The following is a 25546-nucleotide window of genomic DNA, read 5'->3' as shown; positions in this document are numbered from 1 at the left end:
AGCACGGTTCTGACAAGCCTCAGTGTCTTGAGCCACAGGGGCCCAAAATAAATGTTTTATTTAACAATATGAGAGAAGTTTCCAGCAGACTTGGTTAAAAAAAAAGAATCACCGACAACTTTACAGAAAGGAAGCTGGACCTGCTCCCCTTCCCCCTGCCCAGCCAGCATGGGGCACAAAGGCAAAGTGTGGGGCTAAGGGTTGCGTGGGGAGCTGGCCCTGAGGCCCTTCAGGCCTCTCCCCCATGCCCCAAGGTTAGGCAGCAGCTCTAGAAAGCAGGGGTGCCCCCCGCCCTCCCCTCCCCTTGAAGCTCTGGCCTGGGGGCTGGGTGCTTCACAAGGAGTGGGGCCAGCACCCAGGGTGAGGCTTGTCACTAGGTCAGTGCAGCAGTGGCAGGGAGATGAACCCCCTTTTTTGGCAGGGTTGGGGGGAGAGGCTGAGGCTGTGTGGCACAGGAAGGCATCCTGTGAGCCTCTACAGCACAGGGCAATGTGACGGGTGCTGGGGGCTGGGGTGGGCTCTGCTGCAGGAATTGCAGGGGCTGGCAGGACAAAGAGGGGAGCAGAGGCTGGGAGCTCAGCCCTGACAAGATGAGAGAGGTGGTGGGGAGGTTGTGCACTTTGGAGGGGAAGGAATGAAGAGCCTCGAAGCACCCGCAGCCCCGGAGGCCTTTCTCTGTGCTCCCAGGTCCCAGATCCACACGCAGAAGGGGAACACCCTCACCCCCATTCGCCTAGAGCTACGCGGATGCTGGGTTCTGGGCTGTCTGGGGCACGCAGTGGTGTGACCGGGCCAGGGCCACATAGCCTGGCAAGCACTGGCAGCGGTAGGAGCCCTCTGTGTTCTTGCAGGTGCCACCTCGGCACAGGGGCTCAGGGCTGCCCACTTCCTCGCACTCGTTGATGTCTGCAAGGAGAAGCAGCTGGTGGCACAGTGAGCAGTCCCAGCCCACAGCCACATCTCCTTGTGCTGCTGCCATACTCCCCAGCCCTCCCACACAGGTTTCCCATTCCCCTGTCCCCCCCAGTACCTCCAGGATGTCTCCTGTGACCCCGCCAGCTTCCCACACCCTCAGCATATCCACAGAGCACCTTCAGTCTCCAAGGGTGACATCCCCAGCATTTGGCATCCTCCAGCACAGGAGTGAACCGTGCCCCATGCACACCAGATAAGAGCCCTGCCATGCTCTGCAGCTGGTGACACCCCCAGGTAATCAGCTTCCTGCTGATAAGTTGTGATAGCCTATGATCTTGGAGAAAGCCTTGGAAAATGCCCTTTCCTGATCCAACAAGGTTGAGCGGGCAGATGATGGTGGCCCTGAGAAACCGATTATCATCTCCAGGACCAGAACACAGAGGGACTTCGTGCTGCACAAACAGTGGCTTGTTTTATTCACCAGCAAACTGTGCCAAAGGGCTCACTCGGCCAGCTTGCCACCAGGCTATGGTGTGTGTGTGAGCCTTGCAGCAGCTGCTCCACTGTGACAGGTCTGCTCTGCTAAATGCACTTACCTGGACACCCTGCCTGAGATACAACAACTTGTGATGGGGCCACCAGCTGGACAGAGCACCCCTGTATATCCCAGAGCCCTTGTTTGCACTCACAGGACCTCCAGAGCCCAAATCCTCACCTACCAAGGCAGGTCCAACCCCTCTGACCACAAAGTCCAGTCTCACCCCCACATAGATCAGCAGGGAGTGGGGAGCAGTTGATGGGTTCAGCTGGCCAAGCAAGGGAGAGAGAAGGCCCCAGCAGTAACCAATGGACCCCAGGAGGACTGAAGAGCTCTGCCACCCCAGGGACCTTGGGTTATCCCTAGCACAGGTGGAGTGGGCCATCTGGCAAAGAAAGAGAAGTGCAACCCCAGGGAGCATGCTAGAAGCAAAACTTTCAGGGAGGTGAGAGGAAGAACAGCAGTCATGGGAGGAAGAAGAGGGGAAACATGACAAGAGAGAGGTTGAGGAACAAGGCAGTCTTCATATGCAGCCAAAGCAATGGTTAAAAAGGCACTGTGGACTTGCACTAATCCTCAGGACCAGAGCATTGCCATGAACAAGATGGGCTTGCTTGGTAGCCCAAGGAGATGTTAGGCAGCACATCAGAGATATGCTCTGCAGCCTGGGAAGCAAGGGGAAGTAAAAGTGGGAAGAGCGAGCAGGCTGGTCTGGCCACCAAATTGAGAGGAGAAGTAAAACAAGGACACTTTAGCTCAGAGACATCCAAAAGCCAGAAGCAACAGAGTAGTGCTAGCAGAGTGCACCAAATCCTGGAGTTTGCCCATTCAGGCAGGGGTGGGGGCATGCAGCCCACCTTGTGGGGCCAGAGTAAGCTGCCCCCATAGGGAAACAAGAGGGGAAGCACTGCAGCAGCCACAGGCAGTGAGGTAAAAACACAGGGATGACTAAGAACTGAGTCGAAGAATTGAAGGGAAAAAATCCCAGTCTTCAGAGTAAAATGAGGGCTAGTTAGTCTAGGACATGAAAAGCAATAAGAAAAGGCTCCATAAATACGTTAGCAGGAAACAATGGTGAATGTCGGTCTAGTCCTTATCGACAGAGGAAACAAAAGCCAGCCAAGCTGGCTGGAGCAGCTAACACAGGCTTTGTTCCAGCCATCATAAAAACACTCATGGTGACCAGACAGGGCACAGACCACATTTGAAGTGTTTAAACAAGGCTGCAGGAGCACAGGGAGAGAAAGGCCACACTGTGATGGAGAGGTTTGACACTCAGATAGATAAAACAGTTATATCCATATCGGTAAAGGCTTTCTGCAACACAAGTCCATATGCTTAATGCTCCTGCAATCCTTGCAAAGTTGACAGGAGCATAAAGGAGGACTTGAGAGGCAAGGAAGAATAAATCTGGCAACTATCTTTAAAAACAGAGAAGGGAGTATCCAGAATTACCATCTGCTCACCCCTCTCCCCTAAGCAGTTCAGGTTTTTTAGTGACTAGTTATAACCCTCCAAAGGATAACAGGGTCATTAAATAGCTGGTGCAGATCAGTTAAGGCCTGATTATGTTAAGCCAATCTGGTTCCCTTGTCTGACCTGATAACTGGCCTGTCAGATAAGGAAGAAGTGGTGGATATGATGTGCCTTGGCCATGGTGAAGATTTCAACACACTCTCACATGACACACTCAAACAGACTGAGAAAATATCATCTAGATTAAACTGTGGCAATTGCACAATGGGCTGCACAGCTGCACTCCAAAAACAATTAAAAATACCTGGCTGTTACATTAAAAGCCCTTTAAAGCACAGCCTGCAGGAGTCTGTCCTGACTCCTACTCCATCCAAATGTTGTCATTAAGGTAGACAAAGGAAGAATCCCCATGCTTATAAAATGTACGTGTGTGACGCCAGGTTGCATGCACTTTGCAGGATGATTCAATCTGATCAAGGAGAGAAGCGATCCAAATTCAACCAAACAAAATTCACGGAAGGCAAATAGAAAGAGCTGTGGCCAAGGAAAAGGAAACAGTGCCAAACACAGAAGAGGGAGTAACAGCTCATGCAGCCATTCTGCCCAGCTGAGCTAGGAGTGCCAGAGATGACGAGTTCTATATGAAGAAGCTGCACTATTGTTTTGTGCAGTAGGGATGTTGGGAGTTGGAGTAAGTACCATGCCTAAGGTAAAAGAGGGTCTTCATCTCCTCTACTGAGGATCTGAGGTCTCAGCTGCCTTAGGGAACTGCACTGTGAAAAGGATGGAGACATGGCATAAGGATGTAGAGGAAATGCAGAGAGAAGTTTTAGAGACTGTGTCTCATACTGCAGGGTGGAAAGTGAGGAATTTCATCAGGGCAGTGGTGAATGCAGGGGACATTAATCGCAGTAACAATGGCTGGTAATGTACAAGAATGTTATGAGAAGATGGAGCCATAAGCTGCTCCCGGTGATGCCCAGAGGTGCCCTGATCTAGCTGCCAGCAGAGAGTGGCCAGAAGAACCTCCAGGAGAGTCCCCCCGGGCTGCATGGGAAGAAATCGCCAGGAGAGCGGGACTACTCCGGCAGCTGTGCCGGCTGGCACCGCCAGGGAGCAGCCGCGGCCAGGGGACGCGGGGCCCGGTCGCACTCACCCACGCAGGCCATGCGGGTCATGTCCAGCTGGAAGCCGTCGAAGCAGTCGCAGGTGTATCCTTCCCGGACGCGCACGCAGCGCCCGTTCTCGCAGCCATTGAGGATCCCGCACTCCTCCGCCTGTAGCCCCTCGAAGCCCTCGTAGAGGCCTGGAGAGGGCCAAGGTGGTGTCAGGGCAGGGTGACCCTCCACCCAGCCACAGAGGGGACATCCGGCATGCAGCAAGACAGTGCTGAGGGTGCCAGGACTGACTCAGAACAGCCAGGAACAGAGCTTGCTCCAAGTCTGGAGCAGCCTGGCCAGGGTGGGAGCTGCAAGGCAGTCCCATGGACACAGGCTGGGTGGGAAGGCACTTGTCTGTATCTCCCAGTACTCACCAGTTTGGCTGGGCAGGTAGCGAGGTGGGGACCGCATTGGGCCATGGTGGAGAGGGCTGCCATGAAACTCACTGTTGGGTTCCCTCCGAGGGAAACCAGCATCAGGGTTTCCATACTCTGACTCCAGGTAGTTGTAGTAGGGGCCCATATCAGGGCTGGGAAAGCCATAGTGGGGGTCTTCCAAGCCTGGTCCATACTCGTACCTAGGTCTTTCTCGCAGCTCAGCCCCTCTCTCACTGTCTTCACTGGCCCCATTACACAGGAAAGCAAAATCAGCTGCAAGGGGTGAGAGAAAAGGAATGGTCAGTGCAGCCTGACTCAAGAGAGGTAGGTCTGCTATGGCCAGAGAGTGTGCATCCATACTGGGTCAGCTGAGCCAAGCCTGCATTCAGTGCCCTCCAAAACTGCAGTTCTGTAGTTTGTTGATGGGACCCCATCTTCAAGAAGACCAGCTCCTGTCAGGGCCAGCAGCTTGAGCACCAAGAAACTCAATTTCCACTATGCTCCCATCTCAGGCTGCCACTACCTCACCTCTCCTAACCTATGCAGGAGCAGTGGGATGCACAGAGCAGCTCTCCTGTCCAATACCTTGGACTCTTTGCAAAACAGTTTCAAGTACATCCTACTCACTGGTGCAGCTCAGCCCTGGAGAAGCATGTGGGGTTTCTCTATTCCTTGGGCTGGTTTTAGAAATGCAGAAAAGAGCCTTATGCAGCGGACATGCACAATATGACCAGTGACAGCCCAGCCCATTTCCACCTCTGCTAGGTGGTGCTTGCCCATGCCACCCTGCTCACCAGAGGACCTGTGTGGACAAAGTGCACAGTTTTGGCCCCAGGCTTCACCGAGCCGGCAGCAGCACTCAGTGTACGTGGTCTGCTCGCCATGCAGCAGGTCTTGGCAGATGTAGTCAGCAACAGTCTGCCAGCAGACATCCAGGTGGATTTCATACTCCTCCAAGGCATCTGTGAGTGACACATGCAAAGGATGCCATCAAAATCATCCAGAAGAGTGCCTGCCCATTTTGTCCTGAGGGATGACCATGTGCCCCAGCTCTTGCCCCCTCCCTGCCCTAGCTGCACGCTGTGCTGGTGCTGGCACATCCCAGCCAGATACCAAGTCCCCACCCACTGGTCTTTCTTGGTGGACCCACCCATGGGGCGGGATGTGTGGAGCAAAGGTATGCTGCAGTGGGGAATTAGGCTCACCTGCCCTGCTGGAGAAATTCACACACCGGTTGCCAGTGGCATCCAGCACAAGAGGAAGGCTGCAGAAGCAGTGGTAGGAGCCTTCCGTGTTCAGACACTCACCGTTGATGCAGTACACTTCATTCTGACATTCATCCTGGTCTGCCCACACACAAGGACAGAGCAATGTTTCAGCCTGGCAAACATGAGCAACGTGACCCTTTCCCTGCCCAAACAGAGACCTCAGGGGCTCCTGCCACCTCCAGTCTTGTTCCCCAGGAGGGTCCCAGGAAGCCTGTTACCTAGACCTGTCCCTGTACCATGGGCAGCAGGGACAAGTCTGGGTGCAGCAGCATGGCTGTCCCTCCATGCACAGTGTGCTGCTCACTGCTCTTTGAGGGCCATCTTACCAACACACTCAAGCCTGCTGGAGTCATAGTAGTAGCCTGTACGGCAGAAGCACTTGTAGCCTGGCACTGTGTTCAAACACTGTCCATTGCGGCAGAACTCGGAGCCAAATATCTCACACTCGTCCATGTCTGAGACAGGAATGGAGGGAAGGAAAGAGTGTCTAAGGGAGCACAGCCATGGAAGCAAAGTGGGTTGGGAGCTGTACCTGCAGAAAGCCAGCAAGGCACCTTGGCCTGGATCACTGACAGGTCGCTGAATAAACCCCCCACTCTCCCACTGGCCCCACGCTTGGGAGCAAAGGGGAAGCACCCACAGGCAGAGCAGGAGGAGGAATGATGTGGAACAGGATACTTTCACAAAAGGAAATTCATGTGCATTTCTGGAAAGTCAAGAACACAACACCCCTGGAGGTGAAGTGTCAAAGACTGAGCCAGCTGCCACTAGGAGATCTGCTCAGTAACTGGAACGGTTGTGTCTTAATGGTCCCCATCCCTGGTTCATAATGGGCATGGGAGATTTGCACCAAGAAAGAATCACTGCCAGCAGTGAGGCAGGACTGGAGAGAGGGGCATTTCCATCTCAGCAATCTGAGATTTCTCTGGATGGAGGAAAGCAGCAGCAGGATGTTAGCATCCACCACTACAGGCCCAGGGAGATAGTTCTGTCAGTGCATCTCCATGCAGGGCTTTTGCACAGTGCCCTCCCTCTTCCCCCTGGAAGAAATGAAAGAAAATGATGCTAGTACCTGTGAAAGAGATTTTTCCTGAGAGCAAATCTTCCTGGGGAATATAGCCCTTCCCAAGAGGGCAGATCTCTTGGTACTCCACTGACCAGGAGGCAGATGCCAAGGGGAGATGGAAAGAAAAGAAACAGCTCATTAGTGCAACCAAGGTGGGACTGGCAGGCAGAGCACTGGCCCTGCCTACTGTGGTGGGGCCACAGTCCTACCTGTGCCTGGGATGGGGCAGGGGTAAGTCTCACAGTTGTCACCCCAGGCTGCCCCCACAGTACAGCAGCACTCCTCCTTGGTGATGTTCTTGGCCAGGACGCTGTCACACAGGCGAACATCACTGATGTGGTAGTAACACTGCTTGCGCTCTGCGCTGTCAGAGAGGTGGGCTGCGTGTGTGTTGGAGCCCTCTAGAAGACAGCAGAGCAAGGATGGGATGGGGTCCTTGGCACCCCAACGCAGCATCCCACGCCTAGAAGGTCCCAGAGTACATCCACCACCGGCAGCGTGGCCTTCCTAGGTCCCCACTTTCAGGCTCCTCAGCTCTCCCCGGTCAAAAGCGTGCCCATGTCCATGGGGGCTTGTACAGCCCTGTCAGTCCATTAGCGCTATGTCACTACAGCCAGGGCTACCACAGTCCTGCTCTAGCTGCTACCCAGCCTTCTGTCCTAGTTGCCTACTCACCCATGGCAGTTCGGGGCTGGCACTGCCCTGCCTCTGTGTTGTACTCCTCGTGGTCACTGGGGCAGAGGCACAAGAAGGATCCCTCCACATTCTCACAAAGTGCAGTTCCACATACAGCGACCATCAGTTCACATTCATTTACATCTGCAAAGCAAGGGGCAGCAGTGGGCAGTGGGAGTCCTGCCTGGTCTGCAGCATGAGATCACCCTTCAGTAGAGAGATGGAAGCTACTAGGGATAAGCTCAGAGCTGTGCTCAAATTGTGGCTCAACACAAGCCTGTCAAGAGCTTCATCCTCTGCTCTCAGTGGATTCAAGTGGATCCAGCCTGCAGTGGGTTGCTGGATCACAGGATCATCTAAATTTGAAGGCACCACTGGAGGCCTTTAGTCCAACCTCCGGCTCAAAATAGGGCCAGTTAAGGAATCCCAACAGGCTACTGAGAGCTTTGTCTTGTTGGGTCTTTAAAACCTTCAAGGATAGCAACTACACAGCCATCATAGACATCTGTTCTACTGCCTGTCTGTCTTCATGGTGAAAACGTTTTTCCTTATAATACACCTTGCCTGTTCTCTACAGGCACCCATCGAAGTACCTCTCTAACACCTTCAGTGCCTCCATCCCCCAAGGACCTCCCTTCCACCTGGACAGAAAAGGTCTCCACGTTCACTGGGGACCAGTCGCTTTTTCAGAGCCCTGCTCCTTGGCAATCACAAAGATCTGCTGGGAGGGGGTTTGACTCCATAAGCTGCCCTGCCCACGTTTGCGATTCTCCATGTGTGGATGCAGTCCCCATCTGAGGTCTGGGAGCCATCACACAGCAGAGACATCAGCCTGGCACCTACTGATGGCTCTGCCTTACTGACTGGCAGAGTGACCCCGGCAGACTCACCAATGCAGTAGTGCCCGGAGGGTGAGCTCTCATAGCCACGGTCGCAGAGGCAGCGGAAGGAGCCATCTGAGTTCTCACAGAAGCCGTGGCTCCCACACAGCGTCTCGTTGGCGCACTCGTCAATGTCTGCAGCAGAGCGGAGAGCAGGAATTGCTCCAGACCCCACCTCTCCCAGTAGACATCCCTACCCAGGCCCTTCTGCTCTGACCCCAAGATCTGGGGCTGGGGCAGGCATTGCCATGATGTGAGGGACTGCGTCTGGCTGCCCAACTCACTCCCTATGCTATGAGTTGCTCTGAGTGGGTGTGTTAGGAGAAGCTTCCTGCAACATAGAGAGCTAAAAAGAGGCCATGTGAATAGAGCAACAGAAGCAGGGTGGAAATGGGAAATGGATGGGAAAAATGGGAGCTGGATGGCAGGGGTGACTGAAGGCAGCACAGTTTCCTGCAGAGGTATAAAGGGACACAGAGTCTTCAGGCTCACACTGGCAGGAGATACAAGTGTGCAACTGGTGTGAGGCAAGTGCAGACAGATGAAGGATGATACTCTCCTGCCCCATTCTTCTTGACCTGGTCCTTCTTTAACTGCTATAGTGCCAGGGAGTGTGGTGGGACAATCACAACTGGGTTCTCTGCCTACAGAGGACAGTTTTACAGCCCTGCTGTCTGCATCCTGCTCCCTTTCAACTGCTGCACAGAAGAGGTTTCCTTGGAGCAGCCAGAGCAGCTACATGCTCCCAAGCCAAGGAGCAGCTCCACATGCTACGTCTGAGTCCTGGCGCAGCCCAGAGCCCAGTGGTTGGCTCCTTCTTACTGCAACCTTCCCTGAGGTAGGGGGAGCCTGAAAAACTGCAGAAACCCCTTTGCTCTTTCCTCTATGCTGAAGCCTGGGCTCCAAAGCCAGACTCCCAGCTTAGTGCACAGTGGCACCAGCTGCCTTTCTGCTCACCCAAGCCTGCCAGGCAGGTGACTGGCACTGAACCCAGCAAGCACAGCTTACAGGGAGCTGCAGTCCAGCCCCAAGCCTGGAATGGTCATAACCTGCCCAGGACTCTCCCTGAGCGGAAAGCAGCACAATGAGGTGTCTGTTCCAGATGCCAGGAAGAGAGAAGTCTAGACGCAAGCAGGCAATGCAGCCAAGAAAACAAGCTCTCAGCATTATCTGCCTTCCACCAGCCACACATTTCCTCCTCCTCCTCCTCCCTCATGCCTCTGTCAGAAATGTCCCACAGCCACCCTGTTCCTGCCAGGGGGCGGAACGGGACTCCCAAGGCTGTACTTACCAATGCAGTCACCCAAGGGGGTCCAGTGGAAGCCAGGCTGGCAGCCCATGATACAGTGGTAGGAGCCCAGGCTGTTCTGGCACCGCCATGTGCCGCAGATGGCATCTCCATATTCTTTACACTCATCCACGTCTGCAGGGAGGAGAGCAAGGGGATGAGGATGGTCAGATGGGGAGCCTGCTTGCTCACTGAAGCATCTGGGTTAATTTCAGTTGGCAGAAGCCCTGAGTCATTACTAGTCCTCCCTACAAGTCACCAGCAACTTTGGGTGCTGAGAGCAGAACTGCCCTCTCCCCTGCACTGGCTGAATCCATCCCCTCAAATTCCAAGGGGCTAATCTCCCCAGTGATGAGCTCTCACCCACGCAGTCATCAGTCTCCTGGGAGTGTTTGAATCCATTTTCACACAGACACCTGTAGGAGCCTTCTGTGTTCAGACACTGGCCTTGTGAGCACCGGGACTTGTCTGCACATTCATCCACATCTGTGAAATTAGGACAAAAATATCAACCTGGATCTCACAACAGGGGAGGAAGCAGAGGGCAGGACCTAAGGTATGTCCCTGCCACCCTCCAGCTCACCTTGGCAGCTGACTCCGCCAGCCACATTTGAGAAACCAGGAGCACAAATGCAGAAGTAGGATCCATGACTGTTGAGACACTCACCATTGGGGCTGCAGATCTCGCTGTTCAGGCACTCGTTCACATCTGCAGAGGGAACAGAGTCAGGGCCATGCACCCAGCCCTGGGGGACATCCTTCACCAAAGCCACATGGATTTCCTCTTCCCAGGCTCCTACAGGCAGCCTTTAAAGGGCTCCTGGCCCCTGGTTTTTTCATCATGGAGACAGAGATCTTCTCTGTCCAGGATGATCCTGAATTTGACTACAAGTTTATGGATGTGCCATGCACGGTGGCATCACGTGCACTAGCACTGGCATCCCCCCTGCCGAGAAAGAAGGGGGATCCACAGGGAGGCTGCAGGTACTGCACCCAGAGGGCTGCAGGGATGGGGTTCATACCTTCACACACAGTGCCATTGATGAGCTCAAAGCCAGCCTGGCAGTGGCACTTGTAGGAGCCCGGAGTGTTCCTGCACTCTCCCCCCAGGCACTGAACAGCAGGGTCCTCACATTCATCCATATCTGCCAAGCAGAAGGGCACAGCACAGAGTGAGGGCTCAGCTCTTGCCACCACTGGGGAAGATCCCCACCCAGAAGAGCCATCACCCAGCTACTGCCCTGCAAGGTGGGCTTGCACTGCCCTCTCAGACTACCTCATCACAGTGAAAAGAAGCAGACTTTCCTGTTACCAAGGTGTGAGGAGTCAGCCCAGACTCTTCACTCCTTTCCACCAGAGGGATCAGGATAAACATTATTCCAGTACCAAGTCAGTGGTGCCCAGTGACAGGACCAGAGGCAAGGGGCACAAATTGATGATTGTGACAGGAGGTCCCGTCTGAACATCAGGAAACACTCTTTTACTGTGACAGTGACTGAGCACTGGCATAGGTTGCCCAATGAGGTTGTGGAGTCTCCCTCCTTGGAGATATTCAAAAGCCCTCTGGACATGGTCCTGGGCAGCCAGCTCTTGGTGGCCCTGCTTGAGCAGGGGGTTGGATAAGATGACACTCAGAGGTCCCCTCCAACCTTGGACATTATGTGATTCTGTGAGCCCAGGGATACTGCTAACCCCAGTGTCTGTCTCCAGCAGAGCTCTGCACTGGGTACCACACCACCAAGAGGCCAGTGGAGAGCCACGGTTGCTGACAAATCCTCTCTGCACAAGAGCAAACATCAGCAAATTAACACAGCACCAGCCCTACTTTCTGAGGCTCTGCTTTCCCACCTGCCAGACTTGGCTACAACATCTTTCTCACGGCAGAGCTGTCCAGGGGGCTACAACAGCTCTTACCCAACTGCAGAGCTCCCCCCAAACCCTCTCCCACCCAACTCCCCCAGGCCTTGACCAGAGCCTGATGGCATTCTTAGGATTTTGTTCACAGCAGAAGAGGAAGGGGTACCTTCCCTCTCAGAGGGGGCATCTCATGCAAGATGCAAACAGACTACTGCTGCTGCCTGGGGCCCATGAGGAAGGGGCAAGCACTGGAGAACACCAGTAGTCAGAAGGATGGGTTGGTGTGCAGGCAGCAAAAGACATGCTAGTGGAGGAAGTCCTGCTCTACATTACTCCCCTGACAGGAGCTAAAGCAGCTCCTGGGGGCAGGGAGGGACCTTTTCCCCTTTGAAGAGCACTAAGCATGCCACAAGCATGAACAAGAATTGCTGCCTACCACTTCAGGGCAGGATTCACAGCTTTTCAGTCTAAAAGGGTTGGGAGTAGAAATATTATTCAATACTTCTGGAGACAAACCAAAACCTAGTTTATTTACCAAAAAAACTATTACAAAACCCTTATCATTTTTCAAATATGAAACCTAAATCCACAGACAAGGCTACCGGCCAAGGCAGGGAAGAACATGCCATCCTGCCATTGGGTCAGTGTGACCTAAACAGTATCAAACCCTGATAAGGTGCCCTCATGAAATGGCTGGGGCAAGGTGGCTGAGATGGGGCAGCTCATGTGGAGTCCTGGGAAAAGGGGAGGGCAGATGTAAGACATCAAACCATGCTTCTTCCATCGCACCCAAAAATCAACTGGAAAATAAGTTCATATAACCCTGGCTTTCTCAGACACCAAAACAGAGAAGAATAAAGGGAGGGAAACCTCCTTCTCCTCCCCCACGGGAGGCCCACATGCAGGGGGATCCTTCTGAGAGTAACACTGAAGGCAAGATCTTCAATTTGCCAGCTACGTGCAGGCTGCAGAGCTCCGCAGTGCTCCAGAGAGAAATTCTCAGCATGTGGCCAATCTTTAAACAAATAACTTTGCCAACTCTGCCCTCTCCCTTCCCTTGCTCGCTTCATACCATCTCAAGCCCAGGACACCCCCTGGGGGCAACCACTGGGGAGGGAATTTCCCTGCCTGTACTTGGGCAGTCAGGCTGAAAGGGACGCAGGGATGCCAGCACTCTCATGTCACAGCACTGCAACCAACACAAATCAATGCTGGCTGGAGTTAACTCTCTACCAGCGTACCTTGATCAAGCAGAGCCCTTGATCTAAGTTTTCTTCTTTAAACATGTCCAAGTTACACTAGGGATTGGAGAAAAATTATGAAACCTGTCTGCCCACAGTCTCTCCATGGGCTGTGGACCTGAGGTTTCTCTTTCTGTTGAGGACCTACATTTGAGGTTCATCCTCCCAGGCACACAGCTGAACTGAACCACACACAACTCTCTGCCAGTGTTTCCAGGCCTCCTATACTCCTCTGGCCTTTGTCAGCACCTCCTAGATCATCAGTAGTCCAGGAGCCTGGAATCATTGAATCCTTCTCCCCATCCCTTTCCTGTGGGAGGAAAATCACCTTCCTGCTGCTCCAGGTGATGTCTGCTTGTACCCCTCCATGTTCTCTGCTGCACAGGAAACTAAAGAGCTGAAAATGGATCCTGAAAAGTCCTCTCGCCCAGTACCCAGTAACCCAGCTATGGCAATGTCTCTCCCCTCATTCCCTCCAACACCTGCCCCTCCATCCTGGGAAAGGGATACCTTCACACATGCTGCCATCTCTGGAGACAGCATAGCCGGTGTCACAAGCCATGCAGGAGTAGGAGCCCTCAGTGTTGAGGCAGAGTCCGGAGGGACAGGCAGCCTGGGCTGTGCACTCATCGATGTCTGCATAAGCACATGAGGAAGAGTGAGATGAGCAGAAAAAATGCAGAGCAACCATGACCAGGAGCACATGTGTTGGGGGAACCAGCCAGCATGGTGGCCAGGATTCAGGCAGAGCCAAGTGCTCAGGAAGAGTCTAGGGAAATCTATGGACTGAGTGTGTGACAATTCAGAGTGTCTGAACTCACAGCTCCCTGGTACCTTGGCAGCTCTTCCCATCAGGTGCCACCTCGTAGCCCCGGTAGCAGGAACAGCGGAAGGAGCCATCCAGGTTGACACACCGTCCATGAGTACAAGTCCCCTCCACAAGACACTCGTCCATATCTGTGTGACACAGCAGAAGGCAACATGGTATGGGAGAGTGCTTGCATTCCCTGCCAAGTAAGCCATGAGGACATGATGCCCTGGCAACGCAGGCTGGCTTCCTGCAGGAGAAGGGTTCTGCCTGTGCATCTGCTCCTTCAGAGGCTTGCAGGAAGCACTGCTGTGGGGGGCAAGGATGCTTCCCAGAGACAGCCCAAGTTCCTCACCAATACATCTTCCGTTCCTGGGCTGGTAGCCATCCCCACAGCTGACACACTTGTAGGATCCCAGAGTATTGACACACCTCCCACTGGGGCAAGAGCTGGGATCCGCACACTCGTTGACATCTGCCAAGAAACACACTCCTCTCAGGCTCCCAAAGGTAAACAGTGCAGTGTTCTCCAATGTATCGTCTCCAGTGGCTCCCCAGAGCTCCCCTCTAGGGCACAGTGATGCCCAGTAGGAGCTGAGATGAGTTTGCTGGGGCTTAGGCAACACTTCTTATGGCTCCACTAATCACTGAGGATCCTACGCCTATGTTTGAGGGCTGACATAAGCCAGCAGCACAACTCACTGCCGCAGGATGTTGTCAAGGCCAGGAATGTGCATGGGCAGAGAAAGGGATCAGAGAACATCTGTGCAGGGCTGTTTCATCAGGGCCTTTCATAACTATGATTAGGATGCAGCCTCCGGCTCAGGAAGTCCTTAAGGCAAGTGCTTTCTGGAGGCCGTGTGTGGGGGTGGGAATGGGAGGGGGAAGGGACAGCAATCTGTGCATGCCGTTTCCTGTACTGCCTCCTAAAATAGTCTCCCACTCTATGATGGAGATGAGCTATTAAAAAAAGGGATCTTTGATCAGGCACATCCCTCTGCCCAGGAAAGCCTGTTCCTCCTGCAGTCAGAGGAGAGGACAGGCAGCCCTTGGGGAGCTGGCAGACAAACATGGGGGTGTTCTACCTCCCTTCCAGGAGGAGGCACTGAGTGATGAGGATATGAGGTGTTCAGGTGTTCAGCCATGCAGAAGGTGGGTTGGAGGGGCAGGGGAACAGGGAGCAGCGAGCTTCACCTTCACACTGTCCTCTGGGGCCCATGGCAAAGCCCTCCCTGCACTGGCAGTGGTAGGAGCCAGGGGTGTTGATGCATCGCTGTCCTCGGCAGATAGAAGGCTGCTCACATTCATCTCGGTCTGGCAACAGACAAGGAGACAGTCCTGAGTCTTCCCCATCCAATGTCAGGAAGGCTGGGTGCAAGTGAGGACCTGCTCCACCTGCATCTGGCTCTACCCAAGGGACCAGTGCCAGGACTCTCCTCCATTCCCCATCTGCCCTTGCCATGAAGCAGTGATCAGAGCCGGCATCACAGACTCCTGCCCAGATCATCATGGCCAAGGTCCTGTCCCTGAGCAAGTAAGAGAGGGTGATCCCCATGGATCAAGCTGTCCATGGACAGCTGTGGGAAGGGAGGGTGTGCAGGTGTGCGTGTGTGTGTGCACATTCATGAGAGAGCGCGAGGGTGAGAGAACAGAGAAGCTCTGGGGACGTGGCAGCCTTGTGCCAGGTGGACACCACTTTACCTTTACAGCTCTGCTTGCCCTCCGAGACAGCCAGGATGTACCCAGAGTAACAGAGGCAGAAATAGGAGCCCACGCTATTGATGCAGCGACCTTTTCCAGCACAAGGGTCTTTCAGACACTCATCTTCATCTGTGTCCAGGCAAGGAAGGAAGACAGGCAGTCACCACCTGCAGTTGACTGCCAGCCCCCTGCCAGCCCTCTAGGGCAGCAGGTGGGCAGGGGCTCAGCAGAGCTGCCAGAAAACCTTCCCCCAAGAGCCTGAAGGACTGAATAGTCTGTTGAGGCCCAGAAGGCAGAACAGGTGCCAACCTACCAATGCAGTGGAGGCGGCTGGGGTCCAAGGTGTATCCAGGGTGGCACAAGCAGCTGTATCCCTCTGGGGTGAGAACACAAGTACCGGCTCCACAGGAGAGGGGTGAAGAGGCACAGCCACTGACCTCTGGGAGGAGAGAGTGTAGGGTTGGGGTCAGCACCGAAAAGGGTGCACAGAGTCTAGTGTCTGCTTTGTGTCGCCAGCACCATGCCAGGAGGCTGCTTTTTCCCTTCTCGGAGAGCAATGCTGAGCCCGCTCATCTGCTTCTTCAGGCAGCCTGCACCCGCAGGGCTGCACAGGAGACACAGTAGACCCTACCACCTCCTACAGCTCCTCTGGGCTGAGCCTAGCTGGGATGACCAGTCCCCTGTACCGCACACCTGTGCCTGGGCCCTAAAAAAGGGTGGTGAGGAAGCCTGCAGCCCCACACCTTCGAGGAGGATTGGTAGCAGAGCCTGGCACCTGTGATGGGGCTCCTTTTTGGGTGACAGCAGGGCCTGCCTCCCCTGCACCACCCTGCTAAGCGGAGCACGGGCAGTAGTGGGGGGGAGCAGGGCACTACACACCCCTCGGAATCGAGCCAGCCAGGGCTGGGGGGGTAGCCCAACCCCAAACAAAAGGCTATTGAGGAAGACGCATTCCTCAGCAAGGTGCCTCCGCCAGGCCTGCTCCCCAAGGTGCTCCAGCCCCCGGCGCAGGGCAGGGGCCACACTCCCAGACACTTAAGCAACCGTGGAACAACAGCGCCCTTGTTTCCGGCGCAGTAAACAAGCCGCCCCGGGAGCCACATGCCTTCCCCTGTGCTCCCCCTTCCCGATGAGTCAGCTCACGCCACGGGAGGCACGGGGCCAAAGCCACCCGAGCGGGCCTGTGATCCCCCCTGCTCCGCAGCCACTGCTGCACCAAGCAAGTGAGCTGCAGGCAGGGAAGGGCTCAGAGAGCCAAACACCTTGCTTCCCATTCAGGATCCCCATGGCCAGCTAGCTTTCCCTGCCTGGCAGCAGGTGAGACCAGGCTGGGACAACATCCCAGCATGGCAGGCAGGAACTTTTCTTTGGGAAGTCAAGGGAGGGAGTGTGGGAAGACAAGCAGACTGGTGAAGGGAGAGGGCCCCTGGGCAGAGCTTAGGACATCATTACCCTGTAGTACAAGGCAAAGAGAGGAGGGAAATGCCCAAGCATGGTGGACACACACACCTGAGCCCTGTGCTGGCACCTGTGTTGGAGCAGCAGCAGCATTCCAGGTGGTGATGTGGCCAGGCTGGGGAGGACGATGCTGGAACTCCCCTTCCTCTGCTGTGGAAGGAGAAGATAGGTGAGGCAAACCCCAGACCACAGGCAGAGGTGCATGCCCAAGGTTCACCTGTGCTGGGTGGCCCTGCGACCGGAGCCCCAAAAAAGCTCACGGGAAGGGGATTCAGGGTGGTTGCAGCAACACCATCATCTTATTCTTTAACACAGTCTCCTCCACTTAGGAGGATATTCATTACCTCCCCACATTCCGACAGCCCACATCAGCCACCTCAGTGTGACAGGGGTTCTCCACACTGCCCTACAGCCAGCCTGGCCAGGAGCTTGTCCTGCCCACTGAGGGCTTCTGTGCAGAGGAGGCAGCTCCCAAACTCCCCACTCTCCTCCCTTCTCACTGCCCTGTTCTCTTCCCCACAAGCACCCTGCCCTCCCGCCAGCCTGGCACTCACCTCTGCGTGTGTCGGGCTCTACAGTGGCATCAGCAGTGCCCTGAGGAACAGAAACATATGACTGCCTCAATTCTCATGCATGAAACAGGGATGCAGCATCCCTGTGACATTTTCCCACCCACCTCCTGGCTTCTCTTGCTCCCCAGGAGACCATCCTGGGAGGAGAAGCTGTCATGGCTAGGTGCAGCTGGCAGGACCACTCTGTCCTGAGCACATCATCCTGGGCAAAATACAGCTCCAGGATATGCCTGAGGGGCTGCCACAGAGAGGCCATGCCAGCACACTGTGCAGGTGAGACCCAAGGCATGCTGAGGACAGCTGCTACTTTGACCTACCTCAAGAGTGCTACCTCCTAGAAGGGTGCTTGGTGCTAGAAGCTCCTTCTCAGCACCTCCTCCTGGCAAACCTATGGCTGCCAAAGGAAATGCTGGAGCATGACCTGAGTCTCTGCTCCAAGGAGCTTTCCACAATGGATGAACAAAACTGGCAGCTGAGCAACCTAAATTCCAGACCAGCTCTGCTTCACATTTGGAAGCTTTGGCTCAAGTTTCTGCTCTGTCTTGAGATTTCTCACATGCACATGGGCAAGTCACTTCATGTCTATGACGCAGCAACAATGGCAGTGCTACGCCCTCTCTCAGAGGGGCTGAAAGTACTTTCTGAGGGGTGAGCTTCTATAGCAAGAGGGCACAGAGATGCTCAGGAGAGATATGGCTGAACCTCTACTGACAGCAGGGATCAAGAAGCACACATTTTTCAAGTGCGACTCACAATAAAGAAACCCAGTCCTAGGAGAGGCTGGCAGAAAATCAGTCCCCAGGCTGCTTGCATCAGACAGGGTTAATTCACACAAGCCAGTGCAAGAGACTCCTGCCCCAAGTGCTCCACTGATGTTTCTGCTGCACCCACCCCAGCACAGGGAGACCTGCCTGTGAGCTGGGCTTGAGCACACCACCAGGCTCAATGAGAGGAGCACATCCCAGCACACTGCAGCAGTTCCCCTTACCCTGCTACCCCGTCAGCCCTACAGCCAGGCCAGGCTGACAGCAGGGAGTGAGTGCCCACACCTCAGCTGTGTAAGTACAGCTGATATTCATGGAAGCCAGTGAAAGCAGGGCAAACTTGAACTTGCAGCACAGACTAGAATTTCAAAGCAAAATTCTTCTTGGTGTCCTTTTATAGGGGGCTAGATCCTTTCTGTAATTCACTCTTTTGCTCTTTAGGACTGAGTCCATCGTGGATAATCTCTCCTGTCTAGAGCTTCGAACCCTGTGATATGCAGTCTAGAACTGGCTCCAGTCATGTGTAACTCACACACCTGCCTGGTTGAATAGTGAAAGAGTGTGAGCAGGCATAGAATCATAGAATAGTTTGGGTTGAAAGGAACTTTAGAGACCATCTAATTCCATGTTCCCACCATGAGCAGAGACACCTCCCACTAGTCCAGGTTGCTCAAAGTCGCATCCAATTTGGTCTTGAAAACTTCCAGGGATGGGGCATCCACCACTTCTCTGGGCAACCTCTTCTAGCATCTCACCATCCTCAGAGTAACGAATTTCTTCCCAACATCTAATCCAGATCTACCCTCTTTCAGTTTATTTTTATGACACTCCTCTTCCTGCCCATCAAGCTACCATGGATGCACCCAGGATGCAAGACAAACCTTACTCACCTGCATGGCAGGAGAAATTTCACCTGGAAAGGGAAAGAGTGAATGGTAAGTAGAGACAAGGCAGATAGGTGTCTTCCTCAAACCCTGGCTGCCCTAACTTCACCCCACCTCTATGACCCTGCCATTCAGTCCCTCACTCTCCTCCACACGGCCTTGTTCCCAAAGCCAACACACCTGGACTTCTGGCACTGTGCAGAATCCAGGAGCTTGCGCTCCAGCAAGTACTGGCACAAGCAGTTTGCTGCACTGCCTTCCATCGGGGCTGGACAAAAGCCCAGGGACTAGAGTGCCAGGCTTGCCATGCAGACCTGAGGTCCTAGTGGAGGCAGCCTATCCAGTCAGCACCAACTGCAAAGATGCAGTTGCAGGAGCCTGAAACACTCAACCTTCTCTCCAAAGGCTTGAAGACACGGTGCCTTATGCCTCAGGAATGCTACAGTCATAAAGATATAGAAAGTCTTTATCAGCCAGAAGTTCATCCATGGTCTATGACAGGACCTGAGAATTTTTCAACCCTTGCTAAGGGCCCAGATGGAGCTGCTTTAAGCAGTAGACCCCACACTACCCTGTCTTGCTGAGGTGCCAGGGTAGGGGAATGCCTCCAGGATACTCCCACGCAGGCTGTCCTGCAGTTGTGGTCTCCTTGCTGTCCAATCCAAAGTCCAGTTGCTGTTTTCCCCTTGCTCTTCCAAGCTGAGAGGCAGCTCTTCTGCCTCTGCCTTCCTCATTGACAGTCGGATATCAGAGCTAGAGTAGGTGTAGCCATGTCCTGCTGGGCAAATCTCCTTGAAGGCCTCTGTGAAGGAAAATCAAATCAAAACTTTAGAGGGCAGAGGTTAGAAGGAAGAGACTATTGCAGGGATTACCTGGCTTACCACACCTAGACATGATAGTGGGACAGTGGAATAAAGGAGTGAAAATGTACAGGCATGTATATTGCCATGTATATTTCCCCTATCCTATCATTTCATTTTCTGGAATTTCTAAGGGTTAAATCCTTACAGAAACACATCTGGGCTGCAGTGGATGGATACTTCAAGCAGAAGGAATGTGCACACAGAGCAGGGTGGGTTTCTAACAGCCATTCCCAGACCCCAAAAAACTAAATCCCTTCCCATGGTGAGTACTGCTAGGAAGAGATTATGCCACAGGAAGGTCCAAGCTGAGCAAGGGAGAAGACAAAAGTGAACCTGGGGTACCTCTAGGCTGAGTGCTTTGCACATGACTCAAGATACTCTGCACAAACCACCTGAAGATTTTCTCATCCCTGAGGATTTTGGTGCTTCACCCTCCACCTGACCCCATGCTAAGATGTACCAAACTCATCCTCACCTGGCTTTCTTCCCAGTAGGAGATGTATGAGAGAATAGGGCTGTTGAATAAAGCCAGGCACAGACATGGCTGTGCTCTCCCTCTGGTACAGAGGGGTTTCCCATCAGGGATTACTGTATCTTCCCAGTATTATCAAGTCTGCGTCCTGGGTTGCTGTACCCATCTCACAGGACAGCATTTGTGCTGCTCAGCTCTGGGTCCCGCAGCTGTCTGTGTTCAGGCAAACCCAGATCCCAGTCTAACCAGAGGAGGCAAAGCCAATGCAGGCAGGTCTCACCTGAGCCGGGCATGGGGCACTCCTCGCAGTTCTCCCCCCAGCCCTTGCCGACACGGCTGCAGCAGCAGATCTGTTGGGTGATGCGGTGAGAGAGGGGAAAGGTGCACACGCCTCCAGCTGCTGAGCGGTAACACAGCCCCTGCTCCATCGACACTGCTTTGTCCGCTGAAACACAACAGCAGTGTCAGGGACAGAGGTTAAGCTCTGTGCTCTCCAAAGAAAGATGGGGGGCATGCACCTCTCCCTCCTGGCCCTTTCTCTGCCTGTGACTCCCAGCCTGCCTGAGGGCTGACCTGTCTTCTTTCCAGAACACCCCCTGGCCATCAGCCATCAGGCCTTTCCCCCAGCAGTGTCAGCCCCAAGCAAATACAGCTCCTGTGGGAGTTCCTTCATCCCAGGACGCTGCGTCCTCTGCTGCCACACCACAGGCACATTCCCTCCAGCTGCTGCAGGGACCATGTGAAATCCATGGAGAAGGCTAATGCAAGATTGCACCCATTCTGCGCACAAGTGCAGAACAGCACAACTCGCAGGAGATGTGAAGCACACTGCAGCATCCACTCAGCCATGGTTTCCCACTCAAGTCCCTCCCAAACTGGTGAGTTCCCTGGAGCACTTACAGATGCAATGGCTACGGGATGGGTCTAGCATGGTCCCAGGCTTGCAGGTGCAACGAAAGCTGCCACGGGTGTTCACACACTCGGCATCTTTGCACAGGCCCTGCATCAAGCACTCGTTGATATCTGTGGAGAGGAGAGAGCTTTGTGAGATGTGAGGAAGCTCAGGGTGAACTAAACCCCCTCCCTATGCTCTCATTCAGGTGCTGCAGATCAAGGGGGTCTCAACTGGGCTGGTGTCTAAGGCAGCCTCTGCACCAAGCATCATGGTGGGAACCCCTGTGATGACAGTAGTCCCACATCTGCAGTGCAGAGCTTGCTCACTGCAGCTGCAGGGATGGCTTGTAGATGACTGCTCTGCTTCACGGTCCCTGTGGAAAACACATGTGGCCCCTACGGTAAGTCGACCCTGTTAGGATCACTCTTACAGCCACCATGGCTGTTGTTTGCAAGCCAGAAATGATGAGTCCTGTTCTTTCTCCTAATTCCTGGTCCTGTTTGTATGGAGCCATCATCCATGGAGGATCCTTGTTAAGAAACTCGGTGCTGGCATGCAGGAAGAGCAGTGACTGATCACATCCAGAGGGAGAAGGATGTTGGCCAGGCTGTGACTCACTGCATCTTCTTCTAGGAATAGGTTGAGCAAGTTGGAAGTTGCCAAGCTCCAAACCTGCCTCAAGCTCTGCCACTGACCCTGACTCAGCACACATCAGTCTTTGGGAAGGAAGGTGGGTTTATCCCAGGGAAACACCATTAGGCTCACTCAGTTGGCCTGCAGTAAAGACTTTCCTTCAGCACAATGTAGGAATGTATGAGCTAAGCCAGAGAAGACAGAGATTGGCAAAAGGTGCATAAATGAATGCTGAGGGCAATTTTCAGGCAGAGAGTGAGGAGGAAGCCCTCCTCATGGGCTGATGTAGCATTAAATCTTCACTGAAGAGCTTAGCCCAGGAAAGTAAAATGCTAATGAGCCGTGCTGTGTCAGGAGGCACAAGCAGTGCGGGAAGAGTTGAATGAGAGCGCAGAGTGGCAGGAATGGGATCAACCTCAGCACCATTCTGGGACAAACCACAGGAACACATACTACAAGCTAAGAGGTTGGAGTAGGCAGTGGGAGGGAGTTGGGCACACTAACTGCTCACAGGACAGCTGTGAGCTGCCAAGACATGATGCTAGGCAGCATCATGCCAAACATTTTCCAAAGGCACAGGGCAGTACCAGTGGCAGTGTACAAGGCCCCGGTGACCTCAGCTGCCTTGAGAGCACACGGTGGTGCTCTGGAGACTGTCTGAAGATGGAAGGGGTGGAAGACTCAGGAACAGCTTTCCCAGCACTACCTTATTCCTCAGAGTCAAAGCATCACTGCTTGGTGGAAGGCAAATGTCTCACAGCCAGCAATGACAGCTGAAGTTCAGACTTACTGACCTGAGAGGTCCTCCCCAGTCCTGTGCTCTTAAACTCCTTCATTCATCCCACCAGCTGCTCTATACACATTTGAGACATACAAGGGCCATGAAGACCAGGCCAGAAGATAAGTCAGTTAGAAATACCAACACTACAGGAATCTGCAGCAGGCCAGGGAGGAGTAGGATTTGGCTGCACAATGAAGTGATTTCCTGCTCTGTACCAAGCACAGGACAGGGTTCCTGAGAACAACCAGTGGCCAGATCCCAAATAAGCTGGGGACTCCACTCAGAGAAGACACTAGGGCTCTCCACAGAAGCCTCACAGCTCATCCCTATCACTCCCCAGCACGGTCAGAGTATTATGTTGTTCTGACACAACTGGACAAAGCGTTTGTCTCTATATAAGCAAAGGGATTGAAGGGTTTGGAGTAATGAGAGCACAAAACAAACAAGCACCAAGGGCTAGGCTTTATAGGCTTAATTCAAAACAGGTCCACATCCCAGCCTTAGTCCAACCCCAGCTATTAGGCTGTCAGCAAAGGACCCACCCACAGTGGAAGTCCCCACTGGGAACAGAAGCAGGCAGGTGTGCTCAGAGCTGCACTCCTACCCCCTGCAGCATGCCAGGGCCAGGGCTAGCCCACAAGAAGAGGCCTCCAGGACCCCAAACTGAGATCTGTATGCTCTTTCAGCTGCTTTCTCTCACCCTGCACAATCCTGCCGATATTCCTCAGAAACAGTCACACTGAGTCAGGCAGCCTGTGGTGGAAAGGTTCAGGCTGGTTTACCTTGGTACTTGGTGAGCAGAAAGGAACCCAGTCAGCAACAGACACCAAATATATATATGGACTCCAAGGATGTATGGGCATATGGATACCAAGGTGCCAGTGTGTGGCTCCACATCATCCCTTCCAGTTCCATCCTTCCTGCTGGTTCCAGCAGCACTGAGAGGTTCCCTGGCTGGGTCTGCCAGGCACTCTCGAATCACGTTCCTTGCAGCTTTGTTCCTTTGTTCCAATGGGATACAGCAACGAAAGGAAAGAAGATCCTGCAGATGAACCATTTGTTCCTCTGCTGGAAGGCACCAGAGACAACCCTTTCTGTTCATACTGAACAGAAGAAAGTGGGCTTCTTCCAGGGCCATCCTCCAGTCAACAGTACTTTGAAAACAAATTTTGACAGCCACTACCTGCAAAGCCACGTAGTCTCCCCTCCTACCTGGGCTGGCAAAAGGCGGCCCTATGTAGCCTCTCCTACACCTATCGGCCCAACTGCTCCCTCTGGGCCCTGAAGTGAGGTACTGGGCTTCCTGGCACACATCCCACTGCAACAGCAGAAATGGGAAAAATCCTGGAGGCAGTAGTGTCTGCAGAACAGTACTTATCCAGCCCAGCTTATGAAGGAGCACACAGAGGCACAAATTCCTGGTTCATGCTTTTTCCTGTGGAAAAACATCTTCCTAGCCAAATCTGCACTGCCATCTGCCTCTGCTCCTCTGAGCTTCTCCCTGCTCCAGAAGGGACACAGATCCAGAGCATGCACTTCAGGTCTCTGCTTGCTGACATGAGCCCCTGCAGTTGCTCTGCTCCTCCAATTAGTATTTGATGTCTCCTAGCAGCTCCTCATAACACATGTAGCACTGCCTGTGGCCACATAAGGGATGAGATCTGAGCACCAAGGAGAACAGACGTTGTTGTGTTGTTGAAAGTTCTCCCCTAGGACAATGTGGGGAGGTTGAATCATTAATTAAGTAAGCATGGTGGAAAGTCCCAACTAAAAGAGATGAGTCATTGGATTGCCAGCCCTGGGTTTGCATGGCCAGGGACCTGGCTCCCTGCTGCATCTGCAAGATGACACCTCTCAGTTTATCATGAATCACAAGAAGGGAACCACAAAATTATTCTTCAGCCAGAGCACGGAAAAACACAGGCAGCATGGATCCAAGAGATGCCAAATAAACATGAACCAGAGAACAAAGCGGAGAGATGGTGCCTTCCTCATACAGAACTGAGGGACCACGGAAGTGAGAAACGGATCGATCCCGGCAGCTTGGAGCAGTCAGGGCAGCCTTGCAGCATGGACTAGTGACACACTCAGAAAAGAAAGAATAGCTTTCCCACTCTCCCACTTGTAAATGAACAACTGGACAAGACTTTCACAAATATTTTTAGGCAAGAGAATTTCTTTTGCTTCAGATGACTGGAGAAGTGTTTTTACACTCATACTTAGCAGGCCCCAACACAAGTCCTTACTGGGGTAAGTAGGACTTAACAGGTGAGTTTTCTTGTGCTGGTGCAGCTATGTGCTGACTGTGCTTAGCTGAGTCACGTAGTTCAATGATACCTGATTTTCTTTCACTCCTGATGAAAGGGCAGAGATTTTTACAAGCCATGTTCTTTGCAGATCTGTATCAGGGACTTAGATAATCATATTTTACTTCTGTAGATAATTACAACTCTGACAGGGGATGTGGGAAGGAGAGAGAGAGATGAAAGCAGCATCCTTACCTTGGCAGTGGCTCCGGTTCAGCCTCTTGTATCCCTGGGGACACTCCACCTGCCCATTCTCAATCACAGGGCGTGCTGGGAAGAAAAGCAAACAGTGTGGGACATTGGCAGTAGAGCCAGCCACCAGCATCCTCCCTTCTCTCTGCCCTCCTTGCATAGGGGAAAAAGTCCCTAGGTCTGCCTCTGATGACTCCCAGGGCAGAGGGAAAGGTGGGAGCAGCCACATTTCTCATGCAGAGTCTTATGCTGCTTGACATGTGCCAACCTGTTGACCCAGAGGTGTTGCCTGTGCTTCATATCTATCACTGTGTCACTTCCGCTACTTCTAGGTCAGCCTGGATAGCCAGGTGGCACATGAGGAAGGGGATCAGAGTGAAAGGAATGGCTGAGGTCATTGAGAAGCTGCTGAAATAATAGCTCAGGGCCTGTTTATTATATTTCCCCCTTTTTCTGCTGCACATGATTTCCTGCC

General features: G+C 53.5%; 2 protein-coding genes across 2 annotated transcripts in view; one reads left to right on the top strand and one right to left on the bottom strand.

Annotated features, from left to right (window-relative positions):
• The window catches only part of LIN52 (lin-52 DREAM MuvB core complex component), a 249553-nt gene that overhangs the window by 220435 nt on the left and 3572 nt on the right, over window positions 1–25546 (top strand). The window lies entirely within an intron of this gene.
• Window positions 19–25546, bottom strand: part of LTBP2 (latent transforming growth factor beta binding protein 2) — a 70644-nt gene continuing 45116 nt past the window's right edge. The window contains exons 9-35 of the mRNA XM_050336335.1: window positions 25075–25154; window positions 21165–21287; window positions 20545–20709; window positions 19501–19731; window positions 18936–18958; window positions 17264–17303; window positions 16761–16859; window positions 15565–15690; window positions 15252–15380; window positions 14745–14864; window positions 13906–14025; window positions 13577–13699; window positions 13253–13378; window positions 10667–10789; window positions 10228–10353; window positions 10008–10130; window positions 9648–9779; window positions 8366–8491; window positions 7476–7619; window positions 7010–7201; window positions 6807–6887; window positions 6061–6189; window positions 5672–5812; window positions 5261–5428; window positions 4464–4739; window positions 4086–4235; window positions 19–906 (exon numbers count right to left, since the gene is read on the bottom strand). Coding sequence (XP_050192292.1) covers window positions 740–906; window positions 4086–4235; window positions 4464–4739; window positions 5261–5428; window positions 5672–5812; window positions 6061–6189; window positions 6807–6887; window positions 7010–7201; window positions 7476–7619; window positions 8366–8491; window positions 9648–9779; window positions 10008–10130; window positions 10228–10353; window positions 10667–10789; window positions 13253–13378; window positions 13577–13699; window positions 13906–14025; window positions 14745–14864; window positions 15252–15380; window positions 15565–15690; window positions 16761–16859; window positions 17264–17303; window positions 18936–18958; window positions 19501–19731; window positions 20545–20709; window positions 21165–21287; window positions 25075–25154 — 3583 coding nt within the window. The 3' untranslated portion in view covers window positions 19–739. The remainder of the gene's footprint in view (window positions 907–4085; window positions 4236–4463; window positions 4740–5260; window positions 5429–5671; window positions 5813–6060; window positions 6190–6806; window positions 6888–7009; window positions 7202–7475; window positions 7620–8365; window positions 8492–9647; window positions 9780–10007; window positions 10131–10227; window positions 10354–10666; window positions 10790–13252; window positions 13379–13576; window positions 13700–13905; window positions 14026–14744; window positions 14865–15251; window positions 15381–15564; window positions 15691–16760; window positions 16860–17263; window positions 17304–18935; window positions 18959–19500; window positions 19732–20544; window positions 20710–21164; window positions 21288–25074; window positions 25155–25546) is intronic.

Source organism: Myiozetetes cayanensis, unplaced genomic scaffold (genome assembly GCF_022539395.1).
Source record: "Myiozetetes cayanensis isolate MyiCay16 unplaced genomic scaffold, myiCay2020 scf6-25, whole genome shotgun sequence".
Classification (NCBI taxonomy): Eukaryota; Metazoa; Chordata; class Aves; order Passeriformes; family Tyrannidae; genus Myiozetetes; species Myiozetetes cayanensis.
Note: the sequence above shows the minus strand (reverse complement) of the source record. Positions and strands in the feature narration are given on the sequence as shown.